The sequence below is a fragment of the Callorhinchus milii genome, unplaced genomic scaffold, assembly GCF_018977255.1.
Source record: "Callorhinchus milii isolate IMCB2004 unplaced genomic scaffold, IMCB_Cmil_1.0 Scaffold9, whole genome shotgun sequence".
Lineage (NCBI taxonomy): Eukaryota > Metazoa > Chordata > Chondrichthyes > Chimaeriformes > Callorhinchidae > Callorhinchus > Callorhinchus milii.
Genome location: NW_024704750.1, coordinates 13420252 through 13431532, shown reverse-complemented (window position 1 = coordinate 13431532; position 11281 = coordinate 13420252). Strand labels below are relative to the sequence as shown.

General features: G+C 36.7%; 1 protein-coding gene across 1 annotated transcript; it reads right to left on the bottom strand.

Annotated features, from left to right (window-relative positions):
* Window positions 1-7781: 7781 nt before the first annotated feature.
* nkx2.9 (NK2 transcription factor related, locus 9 (Drosophila)) lies at window positions 7782-8647 on the bottom strand. The gene is made up of 2 exons (XM_007893434.2): window positions 8437-8647; window positions 7782-8323 (listed from the first exon to the last, which is right to left on the bottom strand). Exons 1-2 carry the CDS (start codon window positions 8645-8647, stop codon window positions 7782-7784), a joined length of 753 nt encoding a protein of 250 aa, XP_007891625.2.
* Between the last annotated feature and the right edge of the window lie 2634 nt (window positions 8648-11281).

Below are 11281 nucleotides of genomic sequence, written 5' to 3'. Positions count from 1 at the left end.
GCAATTCACGTGATAGCATATTTGTTTTTCACAGCAATAATGGGATTGATATTTAACATGTTTGTTTATTTCATTTTCTTGGTAATCTTCCTTATTGATTTTCAGGAGCAGTCATTCAAGTTAATATGCACAAATTATCAGTGCAACCATCTTCCTCTGGATGCATTCCATGCATTTTGAACTGCATTATAATGTGTTAATAAATATTGCAATCCATAAACAGTTATTATCATTTAACAGTTAATAAATAATGCAATCAAGAGTATTTCTAATGTAAGTAATTCCATCAAGCTTCTCCACTCTTTCAATTTCTTGTCAAACCTTTGCTTGCAGAAGGACAGTACCATAGTTCAGTGGAGATCAAAAAAATTACTTTAAAAAAATTGTAACCGCTAAACATTGTTCAAACATGCTAGAGTAAATATTAGATAAAGGTATATATGTTCTTATCATTATAATGAATCTTCTGAAGACTACATTTGTGCTAGTAACTTTAACAAATCATCCTCAAAGATAAAGGCAAATTTTGTGGAGAAGAAATAGCTACGATATAATTAATGTTACAGATTTTGTAGACAGTTTCTGATCCTCTGAATTGGAATATAATTTATAATTATATAGTTTGTACTTTGTATTTTGAAGGAGAATGGAAATTCTGTGTAAATTTTAAACTGTATTTTGCGCAATACTGAATCACTTATTTAGCATTGTTTGTAGTTATGTAGTAGAGCCACCAATCCTACAGAAATTGTAAAATCCTATTTATTACAAACATATTCATATTTCTGTTTATTACCTTTTTATATAATACAAATTCTGTTCATCAGTAAATAGTCATGGTGCTTATTAAATATACTTTGTTGTACATATATATTAATTTCATAAGCACAATCAATATTAACTTCAATATAATCAGCATGTTGAACTGCTGACCTAGGTGGTCTTATTAGGTCAGCAGTCCAATGTGAGATTTGGAAGGTACTTTATTCTATCTATTGTAAGATATGAATGCAAATGCTAATTAGGCTTGCCTTATGACAGGTGATCCTTCCATCGCCTTTGGTTTCATTCTCTCTTGCTCCTGTGCTACTCTTCAAGTTTGGGGTGCATTGAACCATCAATGTAGTCATTCACCTGACTCTAAATAAAAAGAATGGCACATGTTAAGCTATTCATCTACATTGGTTTCTCTATTGCATAAAGACAATTTGTTATATGCATTCACCCATCTAGTGGATAATAGTTGTGGTTCAAATAGAATTAAATCTTGTGAGTGTGTTGTAGTTCCTAAAACCATCTTTAATCGAAAGTTGCTTTATCTCTGACAGTCAGTCAGAATTAGTCAACTTGGCTCAGTTGGTATCATCCTCACCTCTGAGTCAGAAAGTTGTAGTTTCAAGACCCATGTCAGCTTTGAACTCACCAAGTCCAACGCATTGCTGGGGATGTGCTAGATTGTCAGAACTACAATCCATTCGATGAGACATTAAGCCAAGGTCTTGCCTGCCTATTCAAGTGGACATTAAATTCCCACAACATTATTCAAAAAGAGAAGGAGTTTCTCTCTGTGTCATGGTCAACAATCCTCCAGATAAAACCATTCATTCATTTCATGGCTGTTTGTGGAATATTACTGTATGCAAATCAACAACCATGTTCCTCTACAAAATCAGTCATTGTACTTTACAATAAATCCTGTGACATGCTTTGAGATATTCTCCCAATATGAAACATGCTATTTCAAATGCAAGGATTATGCTGTAATATTTATCTTAATACAGTTCCAAGAACATACAATTAATTTTTTTTGCAAAAGTTTCCTATTCTGTTTTCCTCTTTGGTTTGTTGCAATTCCAATATAACTTGCTCTTGGAATGGTAGAAAAAGAATGTAAATCTTCCAGATTATCAAACATTTTGAATGCAAATTTAGCATATTTGTTTTGGACCATACTAAAATAAAGAGAGAATTAGACACATGGGAATGGAACAAAATGTAACAGAAGAATTCCAATATACAATTCTGCAGGCAAAAGGCTATTATAAAAAAACAAATGCAAAGTATTGTACATTCAGTTAGAATATCTGCATCATAAGTATACAATGAATATTATTGTACTGCACAGAGATTCCTAGAAAAGGGAACCGGAAGTAAGGGTAAACTCAATATTTTCATGTTAGGACTATGAGGCAAAGTAATCATATTTTGTATTTAAAGTTACACAGAATGGTGGGATATATAGTATAGTATAATTCTCCAGTGATTATCCCAGGGCTCTATAATGAATTGTGTCTGACCATAGATGGAGTACAGGGGTGGCAATGCCTCAAAAATTACAAGTACAATTTTTACATTGGTTGAGGTGTTCAACCTTGCTCTTGCTTTATGTTGAATTGAGTTTCAAACTCCACATCTGATCAATTATCAAGACTACCGTCTTACACATCTAGGACTTTTCCTTCTTATGCTGCTCCTTCGCTATCACTGCTGCTGACAAAAAACTTATTTATGCATTTGTTACTTCAAGGATAGATTTTTCCAAAGTTCACCTCCCCATCCTCCCCAGCTCCATTCTTCAAAAGTTTCTCTAGATCCAGACCTCTGCAGCCTAAGCTCTTTCCCATACAAGGCTCCAAGCATTTTATTTCTCCCTACCAATGGCTCCCTGTACTTCAGAGAATGAAATTAAGGATTCTGGGCCTGGTGTTCAAATCCCTCCAAAGCCTCCCACCACCTTACTATGCAATCCTGTCCAGCCTACTTTTCAGTCTGGCCCTTTGATTGGTATTTCTTGCTCACCTTCACTTTGCTGTACCATCATCACTAAGTCAATGTCCACCGTAACTTTACCGTCCACTGGAATTTTACCGTGTTTAATATTGATCAGTAATTTGTCAAGTACTTGGAGAGATTTTTTATGTGAAAGGCACTATGTAAATGCAAGGTGTTTGGGTAGGGGGTGGAGAAGAGCAACAAGTCTGATTTATGGTTTAAAGAGGTTGAGGTACTGGAAAAGCTTAACACAGAAATGTTCACCATTGCTTTAGAAGGAGAAGAATTTCACCCCTAATCTGTATAGTCCAGAAAGAAGGCAGTTGAAAGAAGACTTCCTTGGAGTATAGAAAATACAGTATTAGAAAGTACAGATAGGTTAACTTTGTATTAATTCAGATTAACAGTGGAGTCCTGTAGCTCAGTGGTTAGAGCATTCACCTCGCAAGCGAGAGACCTGGGTTTGATTCCTGGCAGTGCAAAATGTTGGAGAAGTTCTCGTAGTCCACATGCCTGTTTACCCAGCAGTAAATAACAACCCAGTTGTTAATCGATTGGTGGATTGTTTTTCAGGGATAATAATTCCTTCAAAAAATAATAAAATTGGTCACTCAATCCACGATTGGTTGTGGGATACTGCTTTGCACAAATGGCTGCTGCGTTTCATTGACAAACTATACAGTCAATTCACTTTAAAGTATATTCTGTGAAGCGCTTTGAGATGGCGCAAAGACATGATACGGTGCTATATCAAATGCAAGGATTATTATTATAAACTAAGAAATTGGGACAATAATAATCCTTGCATTTGATATAGCACTTTTCACATCTTCTAGACGTCCCAAAGCGCTTCACAGAATATACTGTAAAGTGAATTGACTGTATATTTGTGGGCGAATGCGGCAGCCAAATGTGCACAGCAATGTCCCACAAACAGTCATGGATTGAAAATGACCAATTTATTATTGTTTTGTTTTTTGGAGGGATTATTATTAGGCGTGTGGAGTAAGGAAACTTGCCCAAGGTTTCGCCCTGCCTGGAATTGAACTCCAGTCTCTCATTTGCAAAGCGATTGCTCTGACTACTGAGCTACAGGACTCCAATGCAAATAAATTAGAATATAGTAAAGAACAGTTTTATAGTTTTAGTCAAGGGAACATGAGGAAATAAGTAAACATCCTGGAATGTACTTTTATGTTCTTTCAAAATCCTGGAAGCGTGATGGTTGCATGTATTATATTTTTACATTGAAAACTCAGTGGTATGAACGCATAAAGGAAAACAGTCCGAATTAGAACAGTGAGAATGGAGATAGTGATACATTTGCACGTTTAAAACGTCAGTCCTTGCACCGAATTATATTAATGGATATATGTTAACATTCCTTTGAAACACAGTAATGTGTTAACAAGATCACCAGTTCCAAAACAGTTATTGTGATCTCATCAAAATCATGTCCTTTGTTTTCACGAAGGTTACAATGTTTTAAAAGATGCTATTGTGCCCTCCCTCTAAACCATAAAATTGTCACCGGGGACTGATTAAAAAGTTCTGAATTGAAACACTGCGGAATTTGTCTGCATCCTATTCACATCCGACAATGGTCCTTTCAGCCCAGTACACAAAGAGGGTTTAAATGGTGAATTCTGTTGAAGATTCTCTGAGGCTTCGCCACATCCATATGGAATACACGGAGGACATCAGCTGAGACAAAGAGCCCAGGTGACGGTGCCAGCCCCAACCCTGCCCAACAGGCAGCAAAGACAACATAGGGTCGAGACACGCAGCAACGTTCATCAAAATGTACGCCTCCTACATTTCACTTTCTCTTTCCAACAACCTTCCCTTTTACCGTTTTTTTTTAGTACGTATTGTGCCGATATAAACTGCTTAACCTTCCCCCCCCCCCCCCCCTCCGCCACCATACATGCACAGTAAGATCCGAGTCTTGCTACGATTCTTGATTAGATCTGGAGAGAGTGTGTGCTGTCAGTTTTCTAAATGCACGCAGTGATTCTCTGAAACAATCAGAGCGTTGTGGGTTTCCTAAGACACTTGTTTGATATGCAATTGGTGAATAGGGCGTTCGTGTGGCTTTTTGAAACACCGATCCCATACTTTAGGGGTTCAATGTAAGCAATATAGGAAATACTTAACTTAGCCTCGTGAAACTCTTATCGTTTTTCAAAATTAGTTTTGTAATGTAGAAATGAACTTTTATGAGCACAGCGTGGCACCGTTACACGTTAAAATGAGTGCTTAGAAAAAAACACACCTTACGCATTTTTACTCTCGAGACAAAATACAACTTTGTGAGCTGAACTGTTCAGATATGTTCAGTTGAATGCACTTACTTTGCAAAGCAAAAAGTTTTCTTTGAAAAATGTAAACTATGTTCTGAAGTAATATTAAACGCGTAATGAATGTAAACGTTTAGCTCTAAATTGACAATTAGCATTTAAACACACATTTAATCACACGCTGGTCTTTGACACGGGTTAAAGTTAATCCTGATTTCCTTGATGAATATGTAAACTCCATTATTTAAAAGTTCTTCCATACGCAGAATTATAACTTATACTTCAATATAGATCATGGTCTTTTAAAAAAAACTCGTTGTTTAATCAAACATTGCATTTCAAGCTATACATATTGGAAACAGTTGTTTATATCTCGAACATTACAGATAAAGAGCAGCATTTGAAACTATCTCAATATTCAGCACACATCGAGTTTTCTACTCGAAATAATTCTGAACATCAATGTATCTCACAGATCTCTTATAAAGAAAAGAAATACCGTGAAAGCGTATGAGAATAATAGTGAGATCCTTGTATCGTTTTCAGTTCAGCTATACTGAATTAGAAAAGAAGAGTACTGCGTCATTAATAAATACATTTCTATTTTCTTTCCATTTGCCGTTTAAAGGTGAAAAATAAATCTTTGGATGATTGGATAGTTTTGAATTCTTATTCACTATAAAATGTTGGATCGCCTATCTTTGAATTCATTTCTTCCTTATTTCGGCTGCCACAACTAGCCTCTGAACTTTAAACAAACTTGCACTGAGTGAATCTATTGTTTATGACTAAATAAGACACATGCTATTCCCTAGGGATTCACAGAGTAGTTGTGTTTTAGTATAAGCGTTTCACATGCTATTTAAAACACTGTTATACGGTGACTAGAATGGAAATTGATACGTTTTCTTATAAAATGTGACCAATACCTCGGTAACAGTGAATTCTGAATTTACCACTTACAGAGTGATATGCGAATGTTACAACTAAATGACAGTATTAATGAACTCAAATACTTAAATATCCTTTTAATGGTTCTCAAAGTATAGAGGAAATCGTAGCAGAACACAAAACAGTATGGAGATGCATTTACTCACATCTCAAACGTAGCCAAAAACTTTTGAAAAGGAAAACATTCGTTAAAAAAAATTCAAGGCTCTATGTATAAACACAAACTGGACAATATATAATTGGTATATAATTGAAACCAAATAACTGCCTATTGTGCTGAATTTATGTGTTCATACTTTTAGAATTATACAATTATGTACGATGTTTGCGTAAAATATACAGATTGTTTAACAAAGTATTTGGAGTCGAGATTAGCAGACTGTCAAGGGCCACAAATACAAAATGTAAAACGAACATGAAACGTGTGCAGTGTGCAACCATCCAGTTTACGTGAACCTCCAAAGCCAGAAATTAGGAATGATCAACAGTTGTCTTATCATCAAAGTGGAGTCACCTGTGGATATTATGGACGTGTTTTAACGCATACACGTGACAACGTATTTAACTTTCAGTTATTTTTTACTTGCCACTCAAGGATGGAAGGAGAAAAGTAATCGTTTTGTTCAAGGACAAGAGCCAACCGTTCGTTTGGACAGTTCCGTGGCTACTTAACGTCAAAGGATGGTTACTCGTCTTCTATAATATCATAAGACTACCATTTTATTTCATATTACAGATATTGATTTAATCTAACAGCATGCTAGTTCACATTACCAATGTACTGCAATGTATGCCTATGTGTAACTTTACTCTGATTGTTTTTAAAAAGGGGAGCGTAATTGTCACTCTGTTTCAATTGAAAACAGACTATTATTTCTTGCGTTTAATTTCATTTCCCCCGTGAAATATATTAATTCTCTATTATTGGTGGATTTCAGTAACCAATAGAGAACTTCTTCCTAAACCCATTATCTGTCAATATCCAATCAATTAATGTGCACAAATACACAAATCATCACATCTGGTTCAGAATTTAAATTTAGAGCATTGGCATCTTCAACGTAAAACCTCAGAAAACATGAGGTTGTAGCAATGAATATAGATGGTCTAATCAATCTATCACCCCCTTGAAAAGAAGGAAATGGTCCTATCAGGATATCAAATATAACCTCGTTTTTAGGACTGAGAAATTCAAACAATAAACATTGCAATTTATTTTAAACATTACTAATATATTACTACATACAACTATGAAATCTAATATTTTCAACGTAACAATAAGATATGCGTATTAATGTAATGTATTTGGTAGCTAATTTTCAAAAACTCGAAATACAATATTTCATTTGTAAAGTAACTTATTGCAGCTTTATTTCTACAGACATGAAATTACAGATTACAGAAATTACAAAAGTACCAAACTATTGTTTTAAATCCTTCTCCGTACAGATTGAAAACTTGCAGCCATGTAGTTTAGAGTTTGTAGCTTAGGTTATATCCCAAAAGCTTTAAGTTATTTCTTAGCAAATCTGGAATACGAGACTTGCACGTTATCAAGAAATCAGCAATATCCTAAGAACTGCAAAGTCAGTACCTGTTTAGTGGTCTACCAATGCTGATTACTTGCAACAAAAACAGCACCAAATGCAATTCTGCCAGGCAGGCCAACCACCTATGAACTCACCAAAGCATCAAGTCATGATTCTGTACATCAAATATTAGCATCATTTATTAGAGTTCAAAAGGTCCTGGGTTCATTCACCAATTCCACTGCTGTCTTTGCATTGCAGGGTGCGTTAAGTGCTGGTAGCCAGGGAAGATGCCAAATGGTGCAGTATGTTGTATGTGTTGAAAACCGTGAAGTGTAAAAGCTGCGTAGGAACTATTGGGTTGGACAGTGCCGCTTGGCTTGTCCTGGAGTTTTACGGAGGTGATGGAGCAAGTGTGACAAGGTTTTCCATCTCTGATCAGCACTGGCACTGCCACTCTCCGGACGAAGGAAGACTGGTTGGCGTCTGTTTCTAGGGTACCGTCAACTCGGGCTCTCTTTATTTTATACCTGTGGTTCTGGAACCAGATCTTCACCTGGGTCGGGGTCAGACTCAACAGACGGGCGAGGTGTTCGCGTTCAGGAGCAGACAGGTAGCGCTGCTGTCGGAATCTTCGTTCCAGCTCAAGGGTCTGTGCCTTGGAGAACAAAACTCGTCGTTTTTTCTTCTTCTCGTTCCCCATGATGGATCCAGAATCTCTCCTTGGGATACAATCCGCCGGAGCCGTGTCTGTGCTGCTTTCGTCCGATGCTACAAGAAAAATACAGGTTTCTATTTCTTAAAATGATTGTGCACTGGTGTGACTGGGGTTACTGGAGCGGCGGATCTCAGTGTGAAGATAAGAATGGAGCTGCGTTACTTACACATTCTGTCAGAGTCAAGCCACCCTGGATAAGATGATTTGGGATGGTCTCGATGCGATTGCTGGTCCATTTCTTGCTTAATGGCAGCAGGTTGAATTGCTTTCTCATCTCCACGATTGCATTGCCGATTAATTGATAGGCGATCCACTTCGCGTTGATCGGGTAAGTCTAAAATGCTCCTTACTGTAAAACTTGTCTTAATTATCGACATGTCTGCAGGTTATCCGACCCTCACTGAATTTCTCCAGGGCGGGGGGGGGGGGGGGAGTGACCAGTTACTTGAAGAATAACGTGAATACCCACTTTTATGTGTAAAAAAAAGTGTTGCAGGATTCTCGTTGTTAGATAATACGGAAATATTAGTATCTTTTACAGAGAGCGCCTTATGTTTATACAAACAGTCCTTTCCACCACAAACACTCACAACCTTCAGTTCGGGCCTGACCACAGGATACTAAGTACCTGCATCAGTCAAGTGCCAAGGCATTAATGTGAGTAGGGGTAACCTCACCAGAGAATAACCCGGTACTTCCCAATGACAGCAGGAAACAGCCTTTATCATTACATATTCTGTCTGATTAGCAAAGATAGTGGCGAACAGATAATGGTAATTGTGTTAATGAATTAGTGAATTACATCTTGGGTGGTTAGTGGTGACCACAACCCTCCCCCTGTCATTATTTGCATACAAAGTAAAGAAGCAGTGGCAGGTTTCTGCCGTTTAATTTATTATTCATTTGCTAATCACTGTGCTACGAACAGATTATTTAATGCAAATGCTTGCAGGCTGCACTTGCCGCAGGTTGTCTTTAATTGCAAAAACCGTAGAAATTCATCTGTGTCAAAATCTCTTTGTAAAACTTGTACTGTAAATATGTTTTTTCTCTGCAATTAATTCTAATGACAACAGTTGCACAGTTAGAGTGGGTGGGAAGAATCTATTTGCAGCCAACGTTTACGAGGGAATCCTGTAATAGTTTGTTCTAAGGCAGTGAACTGACCACCAGAACTGAAAGCTACAAAAAAGACATGGATTTCGCTGGGACTTATCCGTTCTGTTTTATTCCCCTTGTGTTGACTATTTTGATGTACCAAAGTACGAAAAAGAAACAAAGGAAGTACTATTATAATCGATGCTGCAGTTAAGAATACTGTGCCTCAAGAGTTTGAGGAATATTTTTGCAGTTGTTTGTTTAAAACCTTTAGCATTGCTTCAGTAACTCATAAATTTACAGAAAGACTAAAATCGTGAACTACTTATTTAATTTGTTTATTTATTTGTTTATTTATTTATGGATGTCCCTTGGAAGCATGGCACTACGTTTTGTTTAATCTGACCATTTTTTTTTCTGCAGACTTCTGTAGGTAATCTTCATGCAAAGATTCCCATGCCATGCCTATTCGTGCCACCTATCAAGCGTGCCTGTGTGACAGTGCTGCATGCTCCACAAACTTCCTCACAACATCCTGGGTGGTCGATGCTGGGAGAACACAAATGCATGCCAACTGCTAGGCTGCAAACAAAAGAGGAAATGTAGACCAACGTCCTGGACCTGTTGGAAGCATTTGTTCCAGTCAAGATTTTGCATTTGTTCAGTCATGAAATAATAGATGATTGACGTCTTCGCACAATGTGCTTTAACTTTTTGGGATAAATCCGAGTTTGTTCCTGGTTGTCATGGTTTTCAATGGCATTAAAAGGGATTTGGCCTGCTATCGACTCCGCTTCACGTCCAATGCAGCCAAGTGCATAAAAAGTTATTGGTTGTACCTTTTCTAATCAAATAGGATTTCTTAAATGCAACATTGAAGGATTATTCAGTCTTACAGGAAAGAAGAGTTAACGTGTCTGCAACCGATTCAATTCTTTTTCCCAAAAATGTAATACAGTATATGTAATGCAAGTTTCTAGATTTGAAAAGATCAAACAATTCAGAATTTGCTTCCAACCGTAGACGTGGTATTAATGAAGAATATTTATTAGGTTCAATATTGAAATTAGTGTTTTGATGACTAATTGCCTAACTCAAAAAGCTATCGTTATTTTAACAGGTCACTCTGTTCAGTTACTTTATTGCTGGTTGAGATTAACTGAATGAAATGTGAATCACATATATTGCACAATTGTAGAACCACACCTTTGTCTTTCAAGTTAGCAATACGTGTATTAACGTAAGGGGAAAAAAGTTGGTAAAAATAAAAAAAAATTGAAAGGGTAAAAATGATGAATATCGTTTACTACAGACCTAACTCCAGTGGTGAGGAAATGAAGGAATGCGTACGGTGTTCATCATTGCTTTTCAGAAGTGATAGACGAAGTGCTCTTAACCCCGATTCTTAATTCACCTGTTTTTTTTTAAATAGAGATTACAGGATGCAAAATAGTACCTCAAATATATTGTTGGCTAAATTTACCAGGAACAGTCAAAAGAAAGTCTACTGCTTTTCAGGAAGAAAAGCCATGCACAGTGGAAGAAATTCACAGCTTCAATGACCTCTTGTAGCCCCCTTAATCTATTTAAAATCTAGAGACTACAACCATGTGCAGAAATAAGTAAACAGCTGCACTTATACGCTTAAGGGTACTTCAGCATCAAATATTTGCTCTCACTTCTAACAGATTCCAACTAATGGTGGTCGCATGAATATTTTACGCCCTGGAGATTCCTTGATAGCAAATGGACCATAGTGCATTTTAAAGGAATATTGTTTTGGTAGGTTCGTTACGTAGGCATATTCACCAACAATTAAGGCTACTTTAGGTACTGTTACATTTTACCGATTACATATTTAATTCTATTCCAATCAAATGCATAATTAATTGTTGCATTTCCAAGTTGATATC